The 27,500-nt window shown below is 50.3% G+C and overlaps 1 protein-coding gene across 25 annotated transcripts; it reads left to right on the plus strand.

Annotated features, from left to right (window-relative positions):
• The first annotated feature begins 2,578 nt into the window (after nucleotides 1-2,578).
• Nucleotides 2,579-27,260, plus strand: HDAC6 (histone deacetylase 6). 25 transcript variants are annotated; one of them, XM_065538379.1, is made up of 29 exons: nucleotides 2,579-2,951; nucleotides 3,859-3,981; nucleotides 4,067-4,195; nucleotides 4,325-4,413; nucleotides 6,930-7,014; nucleotides 7,124-7,164; nucleotides 7,910-8,006; nucleotides 8,151-8,248; nucleotides 10,226-10,330; nucleotides 10,451-10,519; nucleotides 17,007-17,133; nucleotides 17,243-17,308; nucleotides 17,403-17,462; nucleotides 17,531-17,620; nucleotides 17,960-18,066; nucleotides 18,156-18,235; nucleotides 18,464-18,632; nucleotides 18,721-18,849; nucleotides 19,045-19,213; nucleotides 19,905-20,038; nucleotides 20,619-20,687; nucleotides 20,799-20,991; nucleotides 22,394-22,543; nucleotides 24,918-25,092; nucleotides 25,210-25,886; nucleotides 25,970-26,083; nucleotides 26,214-26,360; nucleotides 26,448-26,576; nucleotides 26,828-27,260. In XM_065538379.1, exons 2-29 carry the CDS (start codon nucleotides 3,889-3,891, stop codon nucleotides 26,894-26,896), a joined length of 3,660 nt encoding a protein of 1,219 aa, XP_065394451.1. In that variant the 5' UTR covers nucleotides 2,579-2,951; nucleotides 3,859-3,888; the 3' UTR covers nucleotides 26,897-27,260. The 25 variants fall into 25 exon arrangements, 24 of the variants coding, with proteins under 24 accessions (XP_065394451.1, XP_065394442.1, XP_065394443.1 ...); XM_065538370.1 differs by lacking the exon at nucleotides 2,579-2,951 and adding an exon at nucleotides 3,018-3,222; XM_065538371.1 differs by lacking the exon at nucleotides 2,579-2,951 and adding an exon at nucleotides 3,018-3,222 and having other exon boundaries at nucleotides 18,156-18,223.
• The last annotated feature ends 240 nt before the right edge of the window (nucleotides 27,261-27,500 follow it).

The raw sequence follows: 27,500 nt of genomic DNA on the forward strand, positions 1-27,500 counted from the left end.
TTCTGGGTTACAGCAGCTAGGATAATTTAGCCTAATTAACAATAATCTCTTTTTTTTTTTTGAGACGGAGTCGCCCAGGCTGGAGTGCAGTGGCGCAATCTTGGTTCACTGCAACCTCCGCCTCCCAGATTCTCCTGCCTCAGCCTCCTGAGTAGCTGGGATTACAGGTGTATGCCACCACGCCCCGCTAATCTTTGTATTTTTGGTAAAGACGGGGTTTCACCATGTTGGCCAAGCTGGTCTCAAATTCCTGACCTCAAATTATCTGCCCACCTAGGCCTCTCAAAGTGCTGAGATTACAAGTGTGAGCCACCATGCCTGGCCAGTAATCTCCTTTTTTTTTTTTTTTTTTTGAGACAGGATCTCACTCTATTACCCAGGATGGAGTGCAGTGGCACAATCTCGGCTCACTACAACTTCTGCCTCCCCTCCCAGGCTCAAGCGATCCTCCCACCTCAGCCTCCCAAGTAGCTGGGACTACAGATGCACACCACCACACCCAGCTATTTTTGTGTTTTTTATTGAGACGGGGTTTCGTAATGTTGCCCAGCTGGTCTCGAACTCCTGAGCTCAAGCAATCTGCCCTCCTCAGCCTCCTGAAGTGCTGGAATTACAGGTGTGAGCCATTCTGCCTGGCCAGTAATAACCTCTTGACTGAAATCTACACACTTGATCTTACTATCTATATGAACACAAGCTCTGAACCTATACAGAAACACCTGTGACTCAGTACTGGCCCACCTGATTTCTTTGTAGGAAGCTGTCATAACATAGGTCTAAGAAGCCCCATCCTGGCCCCGAACGGTGGCTCACACCTGTAATCCCAGCGCTTTGGGAAGCTGAAGCGGGCAGACTGCTTGAGTCCAGGAGTTTGAGACCAGCTTGGGCAACATGGCAAGACCCCATCTCTATAAAGAAAAAAAAATTAGGCAGGCACGGTGGCATGCACTTGTAGTCCCAGCTACTCGGGAGGCTGAGGTGGGAAGATAGCTTGAGCCCAAGAGGTTCAAGCTGCAGTGAGCCGTGTTCACACCACTGCACTCCAGCCTAGACAACAGGGTGAGACCCTGTCCCGTCTCCAAAAAAAAAAAAAGCTTAATCCTGAACTTGTACAGGAACAGGAACCCATAGTCTGGAGCTCTCTAGAAACCCCTGCTTGATTCAGTAAAGGAACAATAATATAGAAACCATAGGAATCCCTGGAATCCCTGTCCTCACTCTGTCTGATCAAGAGGATCAGGGGGCACATTTGAAATGACCCACCAGAGGTACACTAGAAGTGACCTGACCCTGCCCATGAATCCCTGTCCTCACACACCTCACACAAAAGGAGAAAAGGCCCCTTCCCTCAATCCTGTAAAAGAATCCCAGCCAGATAGAGACGATCAAGGCCTGACACTACAGCACAGACCGGCAAACTACGGCATTCAAGCCAAAGCCAGACTGTGGGCTGTTTTACATTTTTAAGTTGTGTTTTAAAAAGAGAGAGAAAAAAAGAAAAATGCCACTGAGACCGTATGTGGCCTGCAAATCCTAAGATGTTTACTCTCTGTCCCTTTATAAAGTTTGCTGACCCCTGCTCTACAGAAACCTCTCTTCTGATCCAACAGAAAAATGGGCCTTGACCCTTTGCAAGACTCCCTACTCTTTTAGGCTGCAGGTATCACAACTGTAAAATTTTTTGTACTGTGTTATCATTGTATGTGTTTTCTTTGGTGAGTGTAGGGGTTTAAAGGTCTTAGGTCTGCAACTCTTTTGCGCTGAGACAAAAGATAGGTTCAGGTAGGAGGGGTGAAAGGGAATCGGCGTCAGGAACTGCCATCAAGAGGATTAGAGGGCACAGCTACTGGGCGGTGAGACCGTCAATCTGTCAGTCTGATGCTGAACCCTCGAACTGCTTATCTCTCCGGTCCCAGCTTATAGCCTGGTAGGAAATGGTGGAGAATGAGAGAGGGAGATTAGAGGACAAACCGGCCTCCTGCAGAGCTGACATTCAGACACGGAGTGGGAGTTGCGGGGGAGACAGGGTGCCCAGGGACAGCTCCCCAGACTCACACACACTTTCTATTACTGCTTGGGAGCAGTGGTTACCCGTTGGAGGGGGCAGATAGGGAGAGCTGCTGCCCATGAGAACTCCCCTCCTCAAGTCCATTCTGGCCCTGGGCACTATTATTATCACAACTTTCCAGATGAGGAAACGGAGCACAGAGCTGTTCAGTAACTTGCCCAAGGTCACATGGTTAAGTCCCGTAACCTCAGTTTCCTTATCTGCAAAGCAGTCTTAATAATGGGAACTACCTCATAGAATTGTGGTTTACAACGATGCCTGTCACATAATACTTGCTATCATTACCATTCCCTGCCCCCACTAAGACTCCTTCCACCCAGAATATTGCGGCAGAATATTAATAGCTAACATTCGGCGAGCGCTTCCTGTGTACCACCGTAGTGAATATTAACTTGGAAAATCCTCACAACATTTAGCATCGTCACCACGCCCATTTTGGCCGCCGCCAGCCAAAATCCAGTGGCAACCTCGCTCTCGACCCAGCCACAACCAGCCCGCCCGCTCTACGTCATCAGGGCGTGTCGCGCGGGAAGTCGCGGGGAAAAGAGAAGACGCCCCTTCCTAATTCCCTCGCTTCCTTGCTTCCTTTCGCGACACCGCCGGCCCGAAGGGCTCTTAAGTGACTGGACAGGGACGGAGGGGCGGCGGCTATGGCATCCAGGACGACAGCGACGGTAGCCGAGGCACGGGAAAGCTTGCGCCTCAGTCCCGTTGGGAACTGCCGGCGCCTGCGTTTTACGCAAGCGCAGCACAGCTGGCGTAGCACGCCGACGCACCGCCCCGACGCCTGTGAGCTCGCGAGAGGTGTGGCTCAGCACAGCTGGCGTAGCACGCTGGCGCGCTCCCCCGCCTCGCTCCCCCGCCGCCTGTGAGCTCGCGAGAGGTGTGGCTCGCGCGAGGGGCGCGGCCTTGAGGCACGCTCCCCTCTGGAGGCGGGATCTGGGCGGGCAGTCGAGAGACCAGGCCCAATGGAAAAGAAAGGCCAGGGCGCTCGCGTCCCCACGGGTCGCCAGAAACTTGGCGGAGCGAGCCAAGGGCGGAGTTTGAGAAAGGGGCTGCGTCCAGTGAGTGGAGCGGCGAGTACAGCGCGTCGACGGCGGAGGCGGGAAGGGGGCGGAGGCCGACCGAAGGCGGCTAGGGACTGGCTGAAGGGGGTTAGCGAAACGTTAGCGGTCGGGTCTGGGCAGGGGGTGGAGCTGGTTGAAGGAACGGGGCAGTCCCCTGAGGAGCGGGGCTGGTTGAAACGCTAGGGGCGGGATCTGGCGGAGTGGAAGGTACCGGTCCGGCCCGATGAGGGGTGGAGTTAAGTGAATCGTTAAGGGTGGAGCCGGGGCCGGGGCCGGGGCCGGGGCCGGCTGAGTGAGAGGGTGGGTGATTATCCCGGGAGGTAGGCCGAAAGGGCAGATTCGTGAAGGAATGGGGTCTGGGCCGGGCTTAGAGGGTCTGGGAATGGGGTTTGGGAGAGTGGAAGGGGCGGTGATTGGTTGGAAAGGGCAGGCCCTAAAACGGACTGAGTGAGCCAGGGGGCTCATTGCTCAGTGAAAGGGCAAGACTAGGGAAAGAGAATCCTGTAAAAGGGGTGGAGTCTAGCGGACCGGGCGGGGCCAGGTAGAATGGCCACCTGAGTGGAGGGAGAAGGCCTGAGAGAGGCGGAGTTTGGAAGGCTGTGGAGAATCAGATCGTGTAAGGAATGGAATCTAATAGAGGGGGCGGAGCCTGGAAAAGGGCAGAGAGGTGGGGTCCTCAGGGCACACTAGCCCCCTCACATACCCACGCTCCCACCTCTCCAGAACCGCGGCAGGGGTCAAGCCTCCTCAACTATGACCTCAACCGGCCAGGATTCTACCACAACCAGGCAGCGAAGAAGTAGGCAGAACCCCCAATCTCCCCCTCAGGACTCCAGTGTCACTTCGGTGAGGCCCTAGACCCGCCCTCATGAGGGGGAGAGGGAGCAAGTTGGTCATTCCCTGGACTCTGACCCTTCTCTCTGATTCACAGAAGCGAAACATTAAAAAGGGAGCCGTTCCCCGCTCCATCCCCAATCTAGCGGAGGTAAAGAAGAAAGGCAAAATGAAGAAGCTCGGCCAAGCAATGGAAGAAGACCTAATCGCGGGACTGCAAGGGATGGTGAGCAGGGCCTGGCTGCAGTTTAGACTCCTATGACAATCAAAACCCAAAGGTTCCCAACCCTGGACAGTTCCCTCTGACTCAGGGCCTGAAATGGATCTGTATGTCCTTTTTTTTTTTCCTCTGCAGGATCTGAACCTTGAGGCTGAAGCACTGGCTGGCACTGGCTTGGTGTTGGATGAGCAGTTAAATGAATTCCATTGCCTCTGGGATGACAGGTGAGGCTGGGTCCTCCAGGCTGTCTCCAAAACACAAAAATACACACATTTAGAGCCCATTAGCAAGAATAAATCCTTTCTTACCCCAGCCTGGATACTGGAAGCAGATGATTTGGAGAGGTAGGGCTCACACTTGAAAGGGTTCTTCTGTGTAGCTAACAAACATTTATTGCCTATTGTGTGCCAAGAGTTGGTGATACAAATGTACCAAACAATAGACAGGGTCCTTTCTCTAGGAGCGGATTGATGAGTAGGAGGGCAGATCATTAAACAGCCAAGAGCAGTATGATGTGTTTAATGAAAACAGACTAAAGACCAGGGGATTCAAGGGTGTATAAAAGAGGATCCTAAACTAGTATCCAGGCTTCCCAGAAGGCTTTATAGAGGAAGAGACGTTTGTACTGAAACAGAAGGATGAAACCTCCCATTTGCTTTACTTTTCAAAAAGAATCAGCAAATCTTTTTGACTATATGTTCTGACCTCTCCTCACCACCTCCACTGCCACCATCATCATCACTCACCTAGACTTGCAGAAGCCTCCTCCGTGGTCCCCTGCTTCCAGCCTCACCTCTATTGTCTGTTCATGCAGCAACCTAAAAAAATATGTATGAGATGATGTCTTTGTTAAAATACTTTAAGGAGGCCGGGCACAGTGGCTCACGCCTATAATGCCAGCACTTTGGGGGACCAAGGCAGGTGGATCACTTGAGGTCAGGAGTTCGAGACCGGTCTGACCAACGCAGTGAAACACCGTCTCTACTAAAAATACAAAAATTAGCCAGGCGTGGTGGCACGCACCTGTAATCCTAGCTACTTGGGAGGCTGAGGCAGGAGAATCACTTGAACCTGGGAGGCGGAGGTTGCAGTGAGCCGAGATTGTGCCATTGTACCCCAGCCTGGGCAACAAGAGCAAAACTCTGTCTCAAAAAAAAAAAAAATTGCTTTAAGGGCAAACTGTTGCCCTCAAGGTAAAGTCCAAATTCTTCATCGTGGCCTCGAAGGTTCCACATGATCTGGCTCCACATCACTTTGTGACCTCATCAGCCAATCCTCCTCACCCACACTAGTCCCCTTGTTCTTCCAACATGCCAGGCACCCTCTTACCTCTGGTCTGTACCCTGACCAACCCCTTTCCCAGAGATTCTTTTCGGTCTTCTCTTCCAGCTACCTTTCACATCCCAATGAGACTTTCTCAGAGAAGGTTTTGCCTGACCAAACCCTACCCCAGTACCTGATCTTATTTTCCTAGCCCATGACATTGTTTGCTAATTGTCATACTTGTGTGTTTACCAATTAATATCTATATCCCTTATCCCAACCTAAGAGTAACTTACTATGGGAAAAGACTTCTTTTATGGAATACCTATTTACCATCTATTGAGGAGCTAGGAATGCAGCAGTAAACAAAACAAACAAAAGCCCGTGCCTTCAGGGAAAAGGGGGAAGACAGACAATAAATAAACGAAAAGTAAATGATGCACTGTGGTAGAAAAGGGCAGTGTTATGGAGAAGCAGTAAAGGGAGGATAGTAGGAGAAAGTACAGTGGAGGAGACTTCAATTTTCAATACGCTGGTCAGGGCAGGCCTCACTGACATTCGAGCAGGGATCTGAAGAGGTGAGGGAGTAAGTCATGGAGACAGTTGGAGGAAGAGTATTCTAGGCAGGGCTGGGGGGGCAGCTAGAGTAAAGTTCTAGGGCTGGCTGAAGAGTATTTGGTTCGACTGAGAACCAGGGAAGAGACCAGTGTAGGTGAAGCGAAGCAAAGGAAAGAAAGAGGGGTAGGAGATGGGGTCAGAGAGGTGATGCAGAACAGACAGTTTTGGGCCTTCTGGGCATGGGAAGTACTTTGGCTTTTACTCAGAATGGGATGGGAGCCTCAAAAAAAAAATGGGACATGAACTGATTAGGGTTTTAACCAGTGTCTGGCTGTCATGCACAGAAAGGACTGTTGAGGTGGCGAGGGTCGAAGCAGGGAGGCCGAGGAGATGCCACCACAGCCCAGGCAGGAGGGTATAGTAGTAGCAGTGGCAGTGGTGAGGAGAGGGTCACACTCCAGAGCTGATGGAAGGCAGGACTGACACCACAGTTTTGTTTTTTTTTTTTTTTTTTTTTTTGAGACAGAGTCTCACTCTGTCTCCCAGGCTGGAGTGCAGTGGCCGGATCTCAGCTCACTGCAAGCTCCGCCTCCCGGGTTTACGCCATTCTCCTGCCTCAGCCTCCCGAGTAGCTGGGACTACAGGCGCCCGCCACCTCGCCCGGCTAGTTTTTTGTATTTTTTAGTAGAGATGGGGTTTCACTGTGTTAGCCAGGATGGTCTCGATCTCCTGACCTCGTGATCTGCCCGTCTCGGCCTCCCAAAGTGCTGGGATTACAGGCTTGAGCCACCACGCCCGGCCTCACACCACAGTTTTGGGGTAAGCAGCTGTGGAAGGGTGGATGGGGAGATGTGGAGAGAGCAGATGTGGAGCTCCCCAGTGTCCCCATGCATCTGTGACTGTGTCTCCATCTCCCCAGCTTCCCGGAAGGCCCTGAGCGGCTCCATGCCATCAAAGAGCAACTGATCCAGGAGGGCCTCCTAGATCGCTGTGTGTCCTTTCAGGTAAGGCCCCCAAGCCAACACTCTGGGTAAAGGGCAGGGAGCTGACCTGACCTGGGCTCAGCCCATGCCTTAACCCTTTATCCCGCCTTTATTCCTCATCTCTCCCCAGGCCCGGTTTGCTGAAAAGGAAGAGCTGATGTTGGTTCACAGGTGAAGGCTTGGGAGCCTTGTAGGGATGGGGAGGAGCCTGCCCTGGACAAACCAGGGCAAGCTAAACGCTTTGGGAAGGAATGTCATGGTCTCTGTGGCCAGCCTTGGGCAAGTCGCTGAGCCTCTCTGAATCTATGTCATCGCCTGTAACAAGGGAACCAGTAAACTTAAGTTCCTCAGGAGAGTTCGATGTGTGTCAGGTGCTTAGAACAGGGCCTGATGTATCATCAGTCCATCATGAGCTATTACTGTTATCATGATCTGATTGAACAGATGGTGGATGTGTGGACAGAGTGATCGGGTGGATGTGTGGATGTGTGGACAGAGTGATGGTGGGTGTGTGGACAGTTTCCCCAGGGGCTGCAGGAACCCAGATTTAGAGGCCTGGTGCTGTGTGGCTCGAGGAAAGCTAGCTTGGCAGAGTGGGTATCTGAGCTGAGCTTTAAGAGGAGAAAAAGAGTGAGTCAGATGAAGAGGGTGACTGAGGGAAGGGAAGAACAGACAGCTAGACAAGAGTGGCCAAAGGCCTGAAAGTAGGATTTGGTATGGCTAGAGCAGGGGAGCAGAGAATATTACTGGAACTGAGGCGGGCTAGGGAAGAAACAGAATGTATCTTAAATCCCGGCTATTCCTTCAGGTTGACAGTTGGGGGAGCCGAGCCCTAATTTGACCAGGGGTTTGGTGTGTGGACGGCTCAGGTGGGGAAGAGACAGGGCCCTGAATCTCATCTCCCATCTGTGTCTAGCCTAGAATATATTGATCTGATGGAAACAACTCAGTACATGAATGAGGGAGAACTCCGCGTCCTAGCAGACACTTACGACTCAGTTTATCTGCATCCGGTATGGATGAGAACTGTGGGGGCAGGGAATGGTGGCAATCTTGGGGTCCCTATCCCTATGCCCACCCTACCCTGGGGCAAGCAGCTGAGTGGATAGGGCTGTTCTCTCCCTCACTCCCTCTCTGGCTCCCCACTGTCTCTCCAGAACTCATACTCCTGTGCCTGCCTGGCCTCAGGCTCTGTCCTCAGGCTGGTGGATGCGGTCCTGGGGGCTGAGATCCGGAATGGCATGGCCATCATTAGGTAGGACTCTCCAGCATTTGACTTTTTACATTGTTTTAAAGTCCTTCCTTCAAGTGTAAAATGTATTGATATGGGTAATATATTCATGTGATTCAAGAATCCAAAGGTACAAAAGAGAATATAATTAAAAATCTGTCTCCCATCCTTGTCACCCAGACACCTGCCTCCTCTCATGGGAGGTAGTCATTGGAACCACTGACTCATGTGTCCTCCCACAAAGTCTTATTCAAGAAATAAATACCATATTTCATTGATTCTAAGGTGTACATTTTTTCATATCTGTAACATCTTGAAATCCAGATGCATCTTACAAACAGTGACATCTCAGAATTCCATTGGCAGTATTTTCTGCTTTGTTTTTGGCATGTAAAATCATGGTACATCTTATCATCGTTGGCATCCCAGAATTGATGAAATGCAAAAGGTTTCTCCTCCCTCCCCTGTTTTTTTTTTTTTTTTTTTTTTTTTTTTTTTTTTTTTTTTTTTTGAGACGGAGTCTCGCGCCGTCACCCAGGCTGGAGTGCAGTGGCCGGATCTCAGCTCACTGCAAGCTCCGCCTCCCGGGTTCACGCCATTCTCCTGCCTCCACCTCCCGAGTAGCTGGGACTACAGGCGTCCGCCACCTCGGCCGGCTAGTTTTTTTGTATTTTTTAGTAGAGACGGGGTTTCACCGTGTTAACCAGGATGGTCTCGATCTCCTGACCTCGTGATCCGCCCGTCTCGGCCTCCCAAAGTGCTGGGATTACAGGCTTGAGCCACCGCGCCCGGCCTCCCTCCCCTGTTTTTAACCACAAATGGTAGTAACACGACATACTCCCTTCGTACCATCTTTTCACTTACACATCTTGGAAACCTTTCTCTGACAGCATGTATCTTGGAGCCCGGTAGAACACCATTGTGTAAATGTACTCTTTGTTAATCAGCTCCCGACTAATGGGCATTTTGGTTCTCCTCAGTCATTTGCTGTTTTAAAAAAAAATGCTACAGCAGGCCGGGCGCGGTGACTCAAGCCTGTAATCCCAGCACTTTGGTAGGCCGAGATGGCTGGATCACGAGGTCAGGAGATTGAGACCATCCTGGCTAACACACTGAAACCCCGTCTCTACTAAAAAAATACAAAAAACTAGCCGGGCGAGGTGGCGGGCGCCTGTAGTCCCAGCTACTCGGGAGGCTGAGGCAAGAGAATGGCATAAACCTGGGAGGCGGAGCTTGCAGTGAGCTGAGATCCGGCCACTACACTCCAGCCTGGGCGACAGAGCGAGACTCCATCTCAAAAAAAAAAAGAAAAAATGCTACAGCAAATATACTAGTACCTTTATAAAAATAAAATGTTATTTTATACTAACATAAAATAAAAATGTTACTTCACCCTTTTTAAAATATAGGTTGTGGGCTAAGTTCCTGCAACAGAGTGACTGGGTTTGAGAATGTATGCATTGATCATTTTATTTTTATTTTTATGTATTATTTATTTTTTGGAGACGGAGTCTTGCTCTGTCACCAGGCTGGAGTGCAGTGGCGCAATCTTGGCTCACTGCAACCTCCGCCTCCTGGGTTCAAGTGATTCTCCTGCCTCAACCTCCCGAGTAGCTGGGACTACAGGCGCCCGCCACCACATCTGGCTAGTTGTTTGTATTTTTAGTAGAGACAGGGTTTCACCATGTTGGTCAGGATGGTCTCGATCTCTTGACCTCGTGATCCACCCGCCTCGGCCTACCAAAGTGCTGGGATTACAGGCGTGAGCCATCATGCCCGGCCTTTATCATTTTAATGAACATTTTCAAATCTCCTTTGGAAACAGGGGTAGATTGGCAGGGGGTGAGAGTTTGAGGGGCTCCATTACTCAGTTCCCAGCAGATTTTTAGGCATCAGCATTAAAGGAATTGGTGGTCCAGGATTAGAGAGCAGGGGATAGTATGTCTCTGAAGAGGAGGACCCCTCACACACTCCAGGCTGTTACTTTCTTGTCTTGCCCAGGCCTCCTGGACATCATGCCCAGCACAGTCTTATGGATGGCTATTGCATGTTCAACCACGTGGCTGTGGCAGCCCGCTATGCTCAACAGAAACACCGCATCCGGAGGTCAGCAGCAGAGGGCAGATGTGATGGGGGTGGCATGGGGTGGGGTGTCCTGCTCTGGGCTCTTCCCCCAGATTCACCTTGATCCCCTTGCACAGAGTCCCCTCTCTCTCCTGCTCCTAGGGTCCTTATTGTAGATTGGGATGTGCACCACGGTCAAGGAACACAGTTCACCTTCGACCAGGACCCCAGGTATACCCCAACTCCCACCTAGGTGCTAGACTCCCAGCCACCTCCCACCCTTACAGGCCCAGCCAGAAGGGGTCCAGAGGGAGGAAAAAGCATTCACATTCATGGGGCCTATCCTGGGATCAGGATCTGTGCTACTTTCTGTGTGTCTGCCGTCTCTCCTAATTTCACTCTGAGGCAGGGACTGTTGGGTTCCCCATTTTACAGATAGGGGGACTGAGGCTTATAGGTTAAGAGGTCACACAGAGAAGAACTGGGAGAGATGGGATTTGACCCACAAATATTTGAAGATCTTATTCACTGATTAACCCTTGAGCTGGAGTGAACCTCAAATTAGTGCTTTATTTTTTCTGATTAGGATAATGCTTCAAATTTGTTTATCCTTTCAGTAGATAGTAAAAAATAAATATAAATAAATAACAAACTATTTGTTTAAAGAAATTAAATAATACAGAAGTGTCTGAAGTAGTGAGTCTCCTCTAATTTCCATTACCTCAAAAATAAGTGTTGACAGTTTAGGTTATATCCTTACAGATTTTTTTCTACAGATGTCTGAATTTTTATTATTATTGTTATAATTATTAATAACACTGCCTAATGGAATAATTCTCCCCATGTTCTTCGACAACTTGCTTTATTCATTTAACAGCATATCTATATCTGGGACATTTCTCCATGTTAGTACCCCTTAAAGTATCTTGTTCTTTGTAGTATTCAATTTTATGACTGTACTTCTGGTTATTTAACACCAGGACTTTTAAGATGCTTCCCAGTTTTTGCTATTACAGGCACTTCTACTGTGAATAGGCTAGTAAATATGTAATTCTGCACTTCTCTAAGTCTATCTGTAGGATGAATTTCTAACAGTGGATTGCTTGGGCCAAAAAGTCAGCATACTTTAAAGTCTGGTATACACTGTCTGACTTCCCTCCAGGAGGGGACCAGTTTACCCTTCCTGCAGAAAGTGATTGAGCAAGTCCTTGTGAGTAGGGGACATTACTAAGTACGGGTTGATTATCCCTTATATGAAGTGCTTGGAACCAGAAGTATTTCAAATTTCAGATTTTTTCAGATTTTGAAATATTTATATTATATTTAGTGGTTGAGCATCCCTAATCTGAAAACCCAAAATCCGAAATACCCCAGTGAGCATTTTCTTTGAGCATCATGTTGGCCTTCAAAAACTTTAGGATTTTAGGGCCAGGCGCGGTAGCTCATGCCTGTAATCCCAGTACTTTGGGAGGCTGAGGCAGGTGGATCACCTGAGGTCAGGAATTCAAGATCAGCTTGGCCAACATGGTGAAGCCCTGTCTCTACAAAAACACAGAAAAATTAGCCAGGCGTGGTGGCACACACCTGTATTTCCAGCTACTCAGGAGGCTGAGGCAGGAGAATCACTTGAACCCAGGAGGCAGAGGTTGCAGTGAGCTGAGATCACACCACTGCACTCCAGCCTGGGTGATAGACCGAGACCCTATCTAAAAAAAAAAAAAAAAAAAAAATGTTTAGGATTTTACAGCATTTCAGATTTCTAGATTAGGGATGCTCAACCTGTAGTAGTTGTTTTATCTAGCCTTCTACCCAGCTGACTACAGAGAATCCACTTATCCAAGACATTTTACATCTGAAGAATCTAAGCCGGGCGCGGTGGCTCAAGCCTGTAATCCCAGCACTTTGGGAGGCTGAGACGGGCGGATCACAAGGTCAGGAGATCGAGACCATCCTGGCTAACACGGTGAAACCCCGTCTCTACTAAAAAATACAAAAAACTAGCCGGGCGAGGTGGCGGGTGCCTGTGGTCCCAGCTACTCCGGAGGCTGAGGCAGGAGAATGGCGTAAACCCGGGAGGCGGAGCTTGCAGTGAGCTGAGATCCGGCCACTGCACTCCAGCCTGGGTGACAGAGCCAGACTCAGTCTCAAAAAAAAACCAAAAAAAAAAACAAAAAACAAAACAAAAAAAAAGAATCCAATTTAGGTTGGTTGTTCTCTAGACATTGCTTTACTATTTTCCAGCATTCAGTGTTCCTGACAGGTGTCTGCTTTTCATTCCTTTACAAGTAATCTACTTTCTGCTCTGCAAGGTTATCTTGGTGTTCTTTTTTCTTTCTTTCTTTCTTTTTTTTTATTAGATAGGGTATCACTCTGTTACCCAGGCTGGAGTATAGTAGCGAGATTATAGCCCACTGTAACCTCAAACTCCTGGGCTCAAGCAATCCTCCTGCCTCAGCCTCCCAAGTAGCTAGGACTGCAGGCATGTGCCACCACACCCAGCTAATTTTTTAAATTATTTGTAGAGACAGGGTCTCACTATGTTGCCCAGACTGGTCTCAAACTCCTGACCTCAAGTGTCCTCCCACTGCAACCTCCCAAAGCACTGGGATTACAGGCATGAGCCACTGTACCTAGCCTTGATGTTCTAAACTTTTACCCTGGCCTTTTCACTCTGCTCAGTAGTAGGTAGACATTTTACATCTGAAGATTCATGCTTTTCTTAAATTCTTGGAAATTATTCTCTATTAGATCTTTGATAATTTCTTCTTTGTTTTCTCTGTTCTCATTCTAGGACTTCTGTTAGTCAGATGTTAGACTTCCTGGGTTGATCCTCTATGTCTATCTCTTTTTGAGTTTTTTTTTTATTTATTTGAGACAAGGTCTTGCTCTGTTGCCCAGGCTGGAGTACAGTGGCACAAATGTGACTGACTGCAGTCTCGACCTCCCGAGCTCAAGCAATCCTCATGCCTCAGCCTCCTGAGTAGCTGGGACTACAGGTGCACACCAGCATACCCAGCTAATTTTTTAATCTTCTGTAGAGATGGGGTCTCACCATATTGCCCAGGCTTCTTATTTTTTATCTCATGTTTTCTGTCTCTTTTTTCTTTTGCTGTGACCTGGGAGATTTTGTCAACTTTATCCTCAAGCTCTTCTGTTGAATTATGTATTTAGATATTCTGTTAAACTCCAAAAGCTCTTTCTTCCTCTCTGTTTCTGTGCCCTCTCATTCCTGATCTTGTTTTTATAGAGTATGAATTAGAATTGCCAGCCGGGCGTGGTGGCTCATGCCTGTAATCTCAGCACTTTGGGAGGCCGAGGTGGGTGGATCACTTGAGGCCAGGAGTTCAAGACCAGCCTGGCCAACATGGTGAAACCCCATCTCTACTAAAAATACAAAAATTATCCAGACGTGATGGTGCGCACCTGTAATCCCAGCTACTCGGGAGGCTGAGGCAGGAGAATCACTTGAACACAGGAGGCGGAGGTTGCAGTGAGCCAAGATCGTGCCACTGCACTCGAGCCTGGGTGATAGAGGGACACCCTGTCTTTAAATAAAAAAAAAAAAAAAAGAAGTGCCTTAAGTTTCTTCTGTTGTCTGAATTATGTCTCTTTATTCTGAGGCTGGTTGAATTATTTTTTCTTGGTCCTTCTCTTTTATGCTGATGGTTTCCCTCAAATGTCTAGCAATCCTTATTTGGCTATTTATACCCAAGAATGAAGGCCCATTGTAGGGAGCAGAGGACTACGCTGCTGCTGCGGTGTTTGTAGATCTGTTTTCCTGAAAGGCATTTCCCCAGAATGGGGACAGGGAATGTCCACTGACAGGTTGCAACGTTAGTGAGTGTGGGCAAGTACCCGGGCATTAGATGGGATCCTGCCAGATGTCAGAACAAAGGAGGCCTCTTCTTTGGGGTAGCATCTCTTTTCCCTCAGCCTTGCCAAAGGTGTGTCTGTTCTACTTACCTTTCCCAGTCTAGCTTTGGGCTTTGTTGGTCATCTCTACTGTTTTATTATGGTGGGTTTTTAATACTTCATTAATTTTTCTGGTTTTATCTTTATTATTTTTTTCCTACTACATTCTTTATTTTGTTCATTTCTGGCTTCTGGAATTGAATGCTTCAACATTTATCAACTCATTGGCCGATCTCATTTCATCTATACCTGTACCCACTGCCCTCTTCCTGTTTTCCTTCAAAGCTAATCCCAGATACCTACCATATAATTTCTCCTGTAAATATTTCAGAATGCATCTCTAAAACATAAGTATACTTTTTTAGAAAAGCATTACCTTAGTATCAATACCTGAAAATTAACAAGAATTATTTTCTCAATCTGCCAAGGGTCTGTCATTCAAAGAATTCTTTAATATCATTAATCATTCTTTTTGTTTGAATAAATGCATAGGAGGCTATAGCTGTGTGTTCTTTCGTGGGTACACTATTGACTACACACACAGATGTGAAACATTGTGTGCACATTCAGTGCATTCTTCCTTATAAACAAACATGTGTAAACAAACAAACAAAAAGAACATGTCCATACCCTTGAATCTCCCAGCTCCCCATCTCTCAGTCTCTGAACTCCAGCAGCAGGGAGACAAACTGGACAGTCCTTAAAATGCTGTTGTGAAGACAAGGAAAGCAGATGATCTAAAACTAAGTAGTTAAACAAATAACGTTGGTGCATTGGTGATTCGGTGGGGCTCTTCAGAAGGGATTTTGTGTGCATTGACCTGGATCTGTACTGGATTTCTCCAGAAAAGAAACCTCAGGTTATCTTGGGTGCCCCCTTATCCTGCTCAGCATGAGACAGAGCACCCTGGGGCTCCTGGAATCTCAAAGTCTACTTTCTAGAAATTCATTGAAGTCTCTTATTCTCTGACATCCTTTCTTCCACTCTCTCTTTCTGGGTTGCTGTTTATTTACAATTTCTTTACTGTATTTTGACCGGGGTGGTAGGAGGGTGAGGTAAACCCGTGCTATCAGTCCACCATTTAACTTGAAGGTGGTTGAACTTATTTTGAATTTCCCTTCTGTTTTCTTTTTAAACTTAGCTTCCTTGAGTGCTAGTTCTGTTGTTTGTTGACTTTGATGGCTCTCTTTTAGAGTCAGCTTTCTTCAGATCTTTTCTTTATTGCTGTCTTCCCCGATGATTTTTTTTTCTTTTTCTTTTCTTTTCTTTTCTTTTTTTCTTTTTTTGAGACAGTCACACTCTGTCGCCCGTCTCCCAGGCTGGAGTGCAGTGGCCCAATCTCAGCTCACTGCAACCTCCACCTCCTGGGTTCAAGCAATTCTCCTGCCTCCATCTCCCAAGTAGCTAGGATTACAGGCACATGCCACCACGCCCAGAAAATTTTTTGTATTTTTAGTAGAGATAGGGTTTCACCATGTTGGCCATGCTGGTCTCCAACTCCTGGCCTCTAGTGATCCGCCCACCTTGGCCTCCCAAAGTGCTGGGATTACAGGTGTGAGCTACCGCACCCGGCCCCTGATGATAATTTTTATGTCCTACTGTGTTTCTCTTCCTCTAATGATTAACTTACCAAAAGTTTAGAACCAAGATTTATCTATCAATGTCAAAAATAAAACAATCATCCTCCACCCACTCAAGACCAGAGCTTTTGCATGTTTTTATTCCCAAATTCCAAGCTCTTTTCCCTCAATTTTAAGAATCTTTTTATATCACTTGCATTAAATTTCACAACTACATTATCAACACATTAAAATGTGACTCTTAAGTTTGTCTAGATTCAGTGCATACCACTATTTCTTGCATTTCCCTAAAAAAGCTGCCTTAGATCCTCTCTGGAACAAGGCAGGGGGTAAATGACCAGATAGAAGGATGGATGGATGATAGATTATTCATTTTGCTTTCCCCAGTCAGAAATAAGCCCTCCCATGGCCCCTTGCTGGGCTTTCTGTTAAAACACGTGCATCGCATCTTTTCAGTATCTATTTTGCATGTCGGTCCATCTCATCCCTCTGAGTGCTCACTCTCTTGCCTATAAAATAGAAGAAGTAGTAGAGGTGACCTGTAAGGCATTGGGGAGAAGGAATTGCCCTCTCACTGGCCTTGTGGCAGCCCCAGCCAGCACCCCGTCTCCAGTTCCACCCACAGAAGCAAGTCTCACCCCTTCCCCCCAGGTCTCTCTACTTCCTGCTAGAGAATCACCCAACTCCCCAGCCTGGCTTGAGGCTTTTTTCAGCCTTAGCTAGCTCCCTGCAGCTAAGAGCCCCATGCTCCATTTGGGACTCCAGTGTCACAGTGTTTGACCTGCTGTTACTACTACCTTTGTCATAGGGGCAGGTAGTGGGCAGACATGATCTAGAATACCCCACAGAGTCAGGAGCCCCCATGATCTGGGATAGACCCTAGAGCTGAGCCTGAAATTGGGTGGGCACTGAGGGGGCAGTGATGTTTGCTGAGGAAGAGGTTCTAGTGAGAGACTAAATGAATGAGTGAGTGAGGTAATGGATAAATAAAGATAAGAATGGATGAATGGTAAGATAATTAAATTGGTGACTGAATGTAAGGATAAATTAATGGAAGAATGGATTCATAGATTAAATAATTAATGGGGAAATTAATGAATGAGAGAATGAACGAGTGGTTGAATGGGGAAATGAGTGGTAGAGGAAACTGGCAACTGTTGGGTTGGGAGTGTCTATGGGGATTGACTCTTCTCCAACTCTCTTACCTCTTTTTCTTCTGCCCCCAGTGTCCTCTATTTCTCCATCCACCGCTATGAGCAGGGTAGGTTCTGGCCCCACCTGAAGGCCTCTAACTGGTCCACCACAGGTTTCGGCCAAGGCCAAGGATATACCATCAATGTGCCTTGGAACCAGGTCAGCATCCACCCACCCTTTGTCCCCAAAGTGAGGCCCAGCCCTGCCCTTCTGTCAGCAGCTCGGGACAGGTGGCTGAACATCCCCCACTACACTCCTGTGTCTGCAGGTGGGGATGCGGGATGCTGACTACATTGCTGCTTTCTTGCACGTCCTGCTGCCAGTCGCCCTCGAGGTCCTGGGGGTCTGGGGTGTGTTGGGGGAGAGGAGTGGCCTTGAAGGTTAGGCCGTGAGGGCAGGTAGCCTCATGGAGTCTGTTCCCCCTTCAGTTCCAGCCTCAGCTGGTCCTGGTGGCTGCTGGATTTGATGCCCTGCAAGGGGACCCCAAGGTAAGGCAGGCTCCCTGGGGCGGCAGATGGGCTGCACGGAGCCAGACTGACCCTCCATGTCCCCCCAGGGTGAGATGGCCGCCACTCCGGCAGGGTTCGCCCAGCTAACCCACCTGCTCATGGGTCTGGCAGGAGGCAAGCTGATACTGTCTCTGGAGGTGAGTGACTCACCTTCGTCCCTCAGCCTGTGGATCCTGGAGGGCTTAAGAACGAAGCTTTCAAGTCCAAAAGGAGTTCCTGGCCCAGCATTTCACTTACTAGCTGGACAACCTTGCATAAGTCACTTCACTTCTTTGTGCCTCCGCTTTCCTTCTGTAAAACGAGCATAATAATGGTAATCACCTCATATCATTGTCCAGTGAATTCAATGAGGCCCCCTTCTAAGTTCCTTGTTGCTTGACATTTGGTATGCACTCTCTTATTATTATCATCATTATTGTTATTCCCTGGTCATGTCTGGTCCTTTCCTGATCCCCCTTCACAACTCCTTGCCCCAGGGTGGCTACAACCTCCGCGCCCTGGCTGAAGGTGTCAGTGCTTCGCTCCACACCCTTCTGGGAGACCCTTGCCCCATGCTGGAGTCACCTGGTGCCCCCTGCCGGAGGTGAGCCCCAGTGGAGGAGGGGAAAGCGGGAGCCTCACTGCCTGCCCACATTCCTTGACCTCATATTTTCTCCCTGCCCTGCCCTGCAGTGCCCAGGCTTCAGTCTCCTGTGCTCTGGAAGCCCTTGAGCCCTTCTGGGAGGTTCTTGTGAGATCAAGTAGGAAGTGGGGTATGGGCCTGGTGTGGGGTGGACGTGGGATGAGCCCTGGGGCAGACTGTCTTCGGACTTTCTCTGACTTTACTGGGCTGCCTTGGAGGTAGAGGGTCAGGCCCTCTCTCTCCCTGGGCCCTGGTTTCAGGCCTCCCACCCCATTTTCTATTTGGGGTCACCTGAGTTCCAGAGTATGACGGGGATTCAGAGTGAGAGGGTAGGACAAACGTGGCCTCCCCCTTGTAGCTGAGACTGTGGAGGGGGACAACATGGAGGAGGACAATGTAGAGGAGAATGAGGAGGAAGGACCCTGGGAGCCCCCTGTGCTCCCAATCCTGACGTGGCCAGTGCTACAGTCTCGCACAGGGCTGGTCTATGACCAAAGTATGATGAATCACTGCAACTTGTGGGACAGGTAGGCATTTGGAGGGCTGGATGAGTAGGTGTTGGGGGTCCCTCCCCATCAGGCACTAAGCCCCTACCTCTCATTTCCCCACTGCTAGCCACCACCCTGAGGTACCACAGCGCATCTTGCGGATCATGTGCCGTCTGGAGGAGCTGGGCCTTGCTGGGCGCTGCCTCACCCTGACACCGCGCCCCGCCACAGAGGCTGAGCTGCTCACCTGCCACAGGTCAGACCCTGGTGCCTGGGGTGGGTGGCTTCCCAGGACTGTGGATGAGGTCTCAGGGGCTGGAGCTTGGGTTTCCCCTCCCGGGGAGCTGCTGCAGGACTTGAGAGGGGCTGAAGTTCCTGTCTTGCGGGTGGGGTCCAGGGAGGGGATGGACCCTCCTCACTGTCCTGCCGGTGCGCCTCTCTGTACCTCCAGTGCTGAGTATGTGGGTCATCTCCGGGCCACAGAGAAAATGAAAACCCGGGAGCTGCACCGTGAGAGTTCCAACTTTGACTCCATCTACATCTGCCCCAGTACCTTCGCCTGTGCACAGCTTGCCACTGGCGCTGCCTGCCGCCTGGTGGAGGCTGTGCTCTCGGGAGAGGTGTGTCCTCTGGGCTGGGGAGAGGAGGACCTGGGGAGAATAGAAAAAGAGGGCCACCTGCTGTTTCTGGAGGCTCTGAGAGAGTCAAGCAGGGCCTGAGGAAAGGGGCCATGGGGAGGGGCACAGGAGGGGGCGGGCCTAGAGGCTGCAGTAATAATGGAAGGAACTGGAGAAAGGGAAGGGTGGCCAAGTGCGGTGGCTCACATCTGTAATCCTAGTGCTTTGAGAAGCTGAGGTGAGCTCAGGAGGTCAAGGCTGCAGTGAGCCATGATTGTGCCACTGCACTCTAGCCTGGGCAACAGAGTGAGACTCTGTGTCAAAAAAAAAAAAAAAAGGTTGGGCACGGTGGCTCATGCCTGTAATCCCAGCACTTTGGGAGGCCGAGGCGGGCGGATCACGAGGTCAGGAGATCGAGACCATCCTGGGTAACACGGTGAAACCCTGTCTCTACTAAAAAACACACAAAAAATTAGCCGGGCGTGGCGGTGGGCGCCTGTAGTCCCAGCTACTCAGGAGACTGAGGCAGGAGAATGACGTAAACATGGGAGGCGGAGCTTGCAGTGATCCTAGATAGCACCACTGCACTCCAGCCTGGGCGACAGAGCGAGAAAAAAAAAGAAGAAGGAAGAAAGGAAGGTGAGGGTGAGCTGGAGGGCAGGCTGTCCGATCTTAGCACCCTGCTGCTTCCTAGGTTCTGAATGGTGCTGCTGTGGTGCGTCCCCCAGGACACCACGCGGAGCAGGATGCAGCTTGCGGTTTTTGCTTTTTCAACTCCGTGGCTGTGGCTGCTCGCCATGCCCAGGCTATCAGTGGGCGTGCCCTGCGGTAAGGACTCCCTGGGGACCCCCCAAATCCTGATCCTTGTGGGGACCTGGATGCTCTCCCCAGCCCATTGCTTACTCATCATGCCCCATGGTCCAGCTCCCCAGGACTTCCCCAGAAAGAAGTAAGGGTACAGCCCTTACCCAGAGAAGGACTGAGGATGGAGCCTCTCAGTGCCTATTTAGATAGGACCCCCAGATCATATTACCTGGGTGCTTATAAAACAGGATTCAGGGTCCCACCCCAGCATTTCTGGCCTATAGCAGCTGCCTCGACAGAACCCAGGTCCAGGCTCCTGATGCATACTCCAGAAGACCCAAGAACCAGTCCCCAGCATTAGCTGCCCAAGGCGCAGGGTCCAGTTCCCTAGCAATGACCCAGAAGAGCCCAGGGCCCAGCCCCGAGCACTTGCTCAGGCCTACAGGGCAGCCCTCGGGAACCAGGATCAGACTTTTCTCCTTAACTGATAGGACTAGGGTCCTGCCACTCAGCACTAAATGCCCCTACAGACCCCAGGGGTCTGGCCCAGCCCTCTTCCAGGGGGTGAGTATCCTAGGTTACTGAGGTGCTGTCTTCTCCCCAGGATCCTGATTGTGGATTGGGATGTCCACCATGGTAATGGAACTCAGCACATGTTTGAGGATGACCCCAGGTAAGGGGCTGCAATCAGGGGCCGCAGTGTGATCAGGGAGGTGGGTGAGCACCTCAGGGGTACTGGAGCCCCTAACCAGCCATGGCCCCCTTCCTACCCCCTCCCCGGCAGTGTGCTATATGTGTCCCTGCACCGCTATGATCATGGCACCTTCTTCCCCATGGGGGATGAGGGTGCCAGCAGCCAGATCGGCCGGGCTGCTGGCACAGGCTTCACCGTCAACGTGGCATGGAACGGGCCCCGCATGGGTGACGCTGACTACCTAGCTGCCTGGCATCGCCTGGTGCTTCCCATTGCCTACGAGGTACAGCTCAGGATAGATCGCAGGATGTATGTGACATGCCTGTGCAGGTGGCAGCCTGGACCTGCCTCCTCAGCATGTGTGCGTCTGACTGCCAGGTGGCTGATGATATGAGACAGCCCATGGGTGATTAATGAGGCTACCGGGGCAATTGGTGACTGTGATCACTTTGTGTATTTGCCTGTGCACAGGTGACTATATGACTGCCTTCTCTGTGTGACACTATGTGGGTGACTATCTTGGCTGTGTGTGTGAGGGCCTTCTGACTATGCAGCAGTGGCCCGTGTCCTGGCTGGATCTGTGTTGTGTGTGTGCCATCACAAGTGCTTGAGTATGTGTGTGTGCGACTCTGTGCAGGCATCACCTTTTCTCTGTGTGATGGGTGTGATATTGTATGTCACTAAATGCAACCATCTCTGTGACAGCCTGTGTGGGACCCTCTGGATGTGAAAGGCTGTGTGTTACAGCAGTCACTGTCTGGCTGTCTGCCCTGGCTATTTATGTGTGTGTCTCTGACTGGGAGGTAGCTGCCTTCCCTCTGTGTGAGCTGGGGGGCTAGTGGCTTGCGTATGGCTGACTCTGGGAGGGAGGGCGGGGGTGTGAGCACCACTCTGTCACCCTGGGCGCTGATGTGCATCTTTGGATCTGCACGTGCGCGGGTGGCCAGGACAGCCTTCTGTATGTGTACAACTGTATGTGCAAGTAACCAGCTCTTGTGGACACACCAGAGTGCATGTCACCATTGTTGCTGTGTGGTAATGGCATGTGTATGTGACTCTGCAGGGTGGCTGTGGGTTACTGTCCTCTTTGAGAAACTATGTGTGTGTGTGTGTGTGTGTGTGTGTGTGTACATGACTAGTGCAGATATGTAGTACTGGTCTATATGGGACTGTGTGTGGCAGTACTTGTGGCTCTGTGTGACTATCTTCTCTGTGTGTGGCACTTGCATTGCCATCTTCTGTTATGGAAGTGTGCAAACACCTCTCTTTGACACTATGTATATAAAACCCTATATGTTGTGTATGTGTGTCCCACATTTGACCCTGGGGTGTGTGTGTGTAAGGACATGTCTCTGTCTCTCTGTTTTTCATGTCACTCTCTTGACATCTGAGTCTGTCTCATGTCTCATGACTATGTCTCATGTCCCCATCTGTCCCTTTCTACTGTCTCCAGGTCTCTAAGTCTGCATCTGTTTCTTCTGAGTCTGTATTTCTTTTCTTCCCCTCTTCATTTTCAGTCTCTGCTTCTGCATCTCCCAGTCTGCAGATCCTGTGTCTCCATCTCTCTGACTGGCATCTCCATGTCTTCATTTGTCCTTTTCTCCATGTCTCTGGGTCGCCATCACTTACTATCTACCAAAAGCCCCCACCCTCATGCTTATACATCTCTTCTCTCCCTGCCTCAGTTTAACCCAGAACTGGTGCTGGTCTCAGCTGGCTTTGATGCTGCACGGGGGGACCCGCTGGGGGGCTGCCAGGTGTCACCTGAGGGTTATGCCCACCTCACCCACCTGCTGATGGGCCTTGCCAGTGGCCGCATTATCCTTATTCTAGAGGTAATTCTCTCTTGGTCCCTCTTCCCACAGTGGGAGGGTAGTTTGGAAATGTTGGCACCATCACTCAGGACAGTTTCCTGAAATCTCCTTTGAGTGTCCCTGCCTGGGATTGTTGGCACATACTGGGTAGTAATAAGAATAACAGCAACATTAACAGCCTTAATTGAGTGCTCACTATGTACAGAGCACTCTTCTGAGCACTTCATGTGTCTTATTCATTCAGTTACTTGGCAAGGCAGCCTTATGAGGTAGGGTCAGCTTACCTCATTTTCCTCTCTCAAGGTCAGGGAAACTGAGGCACAAAGAGGTGTGATGACTAGCCTGAGATGGCACATTTACTGATGGCAGAACCAGGACTTGAACCCATGCAGCCTGGCTCCAGGGTTTGTACTTTTTACTCTACCTAAACTGCCTCTAACAAGTTCCTGGGACAAAGGAAATTCACTGACCTTTGTAAATGGCCCAGTATCCCTATGCCCTGTGCCTCAGTTTCCTCATTTTTATGAGGCAGGCTAATCATGGAGGAATATCTGGCATATGGTAAATGCTGAATCTGTTGGATCTGGTTTTTTGTTCTTTTGTTTTTCTTTTTTTTTTTTTTTTTTTTTTGAGGCAGAGTCTCACTCTGTCACCCAGGCTGGACTGCAATGGCACGATCTCAGCTCACTGCAGCCTCCACCTCCTGGGTTCAAGTGATCCTCCTACCTCAGCCTCCTGAATCACTGGGATTACAGGCACCAGCCACCACGCTCGGCTAATTTTTGTAGTTTTAGTAGAGATGGGGTTTCACCATGTCTGCCAGGCTGGTCTTGAGCTCCTGGCCTCAAGAAATCCACCCACCTCAGCCTCCCAGAGTGCTGGAATTACAGGCGTGAGGCACCGCGCCTGGCCCCTGGTTACTGTTATGCATTGTTCAGATATTAATCGGCTCAGCAACCTTCTGTGCTCTTATTCTCTTTTCTTTTCTTTTCTTTTCATTTTTGTTTTTTGTTTTTTTTGAGACGTTGTCTTGCTCTGTTGCCCAGGCTAGAGTGCAGTAGCGCAATCTCGGCTCACTGGGTTCAAGCAGTTCTCTGCCTCAGCCTCCCAAGTAGCTGGGATTACAGGTGCCTGCCACCACACCCAGCTAATTTTTTTGTATTTTTAGTAGAGATGGGGTTTCACCATGTTGGCCAGGCTGGTCTTGAACCCCTGACCTTGTGATCTACCCGTGTCAGCCTCCCAAAGTGTTGGGATTACAGGCATGAGCGACCGTACCTGCCTCTTTTTTTTTCCTTTTGAGACAAAGTCTTGCTCTGTCACCCAGGCTGGAGAGCAATGGCACAATCTCAGCTCACTGCAGCCTCCATCTCCTGGGCTCAAGCAATTCTCATGCCTCAGCCTCCCGACTAGCTGGGACTACAGGCACATGCCACCATGCCTGGCTAATTTTTGTATTTTTAGTAGAGATGGGGTTTCACCATGTTGGCCAGGCTGGTCTCAAACTCCTAACCTCAGGTAATCTGCCCGCCTCGGCCTCCCAAAGTGCTGGGATTATAGGGGTGAGCCACCATGCCTGGCCTGTGCTGTTATTTTCACCACTTTACAGATGAGGAAAATAAGTCACAGAGAAATTAATTGGCTTGCAAAAAGTCCCACTTACTGTGTGCCCAGTACTGCTTGTGACAGGACACGGTGGGAGTTAAGAACACAGATGACTCCATCAGAGAGCCCAAGTTCAAACCCCAGTGCTGCCTCTTCAGCTGTTATGACCTCGGACAAGTCATCTAACCACTCTGATCCTCAGTTTCTTTATCTGTAAAAAGAATAGCAACTGGGATTCCTGTGGAATGTAAAAAAAAGTCAATACAGGAGTCCATGTGGAGAGGGAGTCCAGTTGTTCCTGTACTAGGTCAGGGCAGGGTCTTTTGTATGGATTCACAGCAGTCGTCTTGTGCAGGTCAGGTCAGTGGTTACTGTATGATGTGAGGCCAGGGGTTCCTGGACAGTGTGAAGACGGATTTCTGTATGGCATGAAGGCAAGTTCCTGTATAGATTGAGCACCTGTGGTTGTGAGGATTGAGTTAATATGCATGAAGTACTTAAAATCAGGTCTGGCACACAGCAAACAATAAATGTCAGCTGTTACTAATGCTTTTATCAGTATCGTTATCTTGCACTTTACATCACAATTTACTCCCCACAACAACCACCTTACACAATGGGTGCTGCCCATCTTACAGGTGTGGGTTCTGTTCACTTGTTCCCAGTACTCTCCCTCCCTCTCCAGACTTGCAGGGCTCAGTAGGGAGGATTGGGGAGGCAGGACATGTTGCCCTCCACATTCCCCAATGAACCCCCACCATACTTTTCCCTCCCCTTTTCCTTAACAAAGGGTGGCTATAACCTGACATCCATCTCAGAGTCCATGGCTGCCTGCACTCGCTCCCTCCTTGGAGACCCGCCACCCCTGCTGACCCTGCCACGGCCCCCTCTATCAGGGGCCCTGGCCTCAATCACTGAGACCATCCAAGTCCATCGCAGATACTGGCGCAGCTTACGGGTCATGAGTGAGTGGATTTGGGGGCGATGGAGGGAACTCAGGGAAGGAGGGGGCTGGGGGGCAGGGATTAGAGGCAGGAAGGAGGACAGTACCCACACTCAAGGATCTCCCTCCCTGGTTCCAGAGGTAGAAGACAGAGAGGGACCCTCCAGTTCTAAGTTGGTCACCAAGAAGGCACCCCAACCAGCCAAACCTAGGTTAGCTGAGCGGATGACCACACGAGAAAAGAAGGTTCTGGAAGCAGGCATGGGAAAGATCACCTCGGCATCATCTGGGGAAGAGTCCACTCCAGGCCAGACTAAGTCAGAGACAGCTGTGGTGGCCCTCACTCAGGACCAGTCCTCAGAGGCAGCCACAGGGGGAGCCACACTGGCCCAGACCATCTCTGAGGCAGCCGTTGGGGGAGCCATGCTGGGCCAGACCACCTCAGAGGAGGCTGTCGGGGGAGCCACTCCGGACCAGACCACCTCAGAGAAGACTGTGGGAGGAGCCACTCTGGACCAGACCACCTCAGAGGATGCTGTTGGGGGAGCCACGCTGGGCCAGACTACCTCAGAGGAGGCTGTAGGAGGAGCTACACTGGCCCAGACCACCTCGGAGGCAGCCATGGAGGGAGCCACACTGGACCAGACTACGTCAGAGGAGGCTCCAGGGGGCACCGAGCTGATCCAAACTCCTCTAGCCTCGAGCACAGACCACCAGACCCCCCCAACCTCACCTGTGCAGGGAACTACACCCCAGATATCTCCCAGTACACTGATTGAGAATCTCAGGACCTTGGAGCTAGGCAGCAAATCTCAGGTAAGGCCCACCACACCCAGGTAGGGGCAAGAAGGGGCAAGAATCAGGCTTCTCTGATACATCTCTTACTTCTGCGTGTCCAGGGGGCCTCAGAATCTCAGGCCCCAGGAGAGGAGAACCTACTAGGAGAGGCAGCTGGAGGTCAGGACATGGCTGATTCGATGCTGATGCAGGGATCTAGGGGCCTCACTGATCAGGTGAGCTCAGGCTGGGACTGTGGCTTCCTTCTCTTGCCACTTTGTGTCTCCAGGTAGGAGCATGTGATAAATAAACATATAATGGGGAGATGGGGTCTTCAGCTTACTCAGTTTCATCCACCCACTCCAGGCCATATTTTATGCTGTGACACCACTGCCCTGGTGTCCCCATTTGGTGGCAGTATGCCCCATACCTGCAGCAGGCCTAGACGTGACCCAACCTTGTGGGGACTGTGGAACAATCCAAGAGAATTGGGTGTGTCTCTCTTGCTATCAGGTATGGAGCAGAGGAAGGGGATGGGGCGGAGGTTGGAACTACAGGGGGGTGCTGACCCCCACCTGACACTCACACCCCCAACCTCAGGTCTACTGTGGTCGTTACATCAATGGCCACATGCTCCAACACCATGAAAATTCTGGACACCCGCTGGTCCTCAGCTACATCGACCTGTCAACCTGGTGTTACTACTGTCAGGCCTATGTCCACCACCAGGTGGGCCCTGGGTAGACCCTTCAACACGTGCACACTCACCCCCCACACACACACACCCCTTCTGTGATTGGGTAAAGGGAGACCACAGGCCCCTCTGCATGGCTGCCTCATGTGATTATTTTGCATGGGGCGGGGGCTGTGGGATAGTCCAGAAGACAGAGTGGTTGAGGGCTGGAGTGGGGGCAGCCCTGCAGCCGAGGTAGAGGGGTCCTCACTCTCTCTCACCTGCCCTATTCTTGCCTCCTCCTCAGGCTCTCCTAGATGTGAAGAACATCGCCCACCAGAACAAGTTTGGGGAGGATATGCCCCACCCACACTAAGCCCCAGAATACGGTCCCTCTTCACCTTCTGAGGCCCACGATAGACCAGCTGTAGCTCATTCCAGCCTGTACCTTGGATGAGGGGTAGCCTCCCACTGCATCCCATCCTGAATATCCTTTGCAACTCCCCAAGAGTGCTTATTTAAGTGTTAATACTTTTAAGAGAACTGCGACGATTAATTGTGGATCTCCCCCTGCCCATTGCCTGCTTGAAGGGTACCACTACTCCAACCCAGAAGGAAAGGGGGGCAGCTCAGTGGCCCCAAGAGGGAGCTGATATCACGAGGATAACATTGGCGGGAGGGGAGTTAACTGGCAGGTATGGCAAGGTTGCATATATAATAAAGTACAAGCTGTTAAAAAACCTGGAGAAAGCCTTTTGACTTTGAGCAGGTGGAGAACCCCACATCCCTGGCCAGCAGAGCCAATGAGTAATGAAGGAAAGAGGGAGTGGGTCTCTGTCAGGTCAATCCCCTACCCATCCATTGCCCCCAAAAAACTAACTGAAAATAGAGCAGCCATTTTGACTGGCTCCATGGGAGATGAAATGGTAGAATCCATGAGAAAATGGGTGCTTGCCTTAGAAATAGGGGCCTCACAGCCA

Source organism: Macaca fascicularis, chromosome X, assembly GCF_037993035.2.
Source record: "Macaca fascicularis isolate 582-1 chromosome X, T2T-MFA8v1.1".
Lineage (NCBI taxonomy): Eukaryota > Metazoa > Chordata > Mammalia > Primates > Cercopithecidae > Macaca > Macaca fascicularis.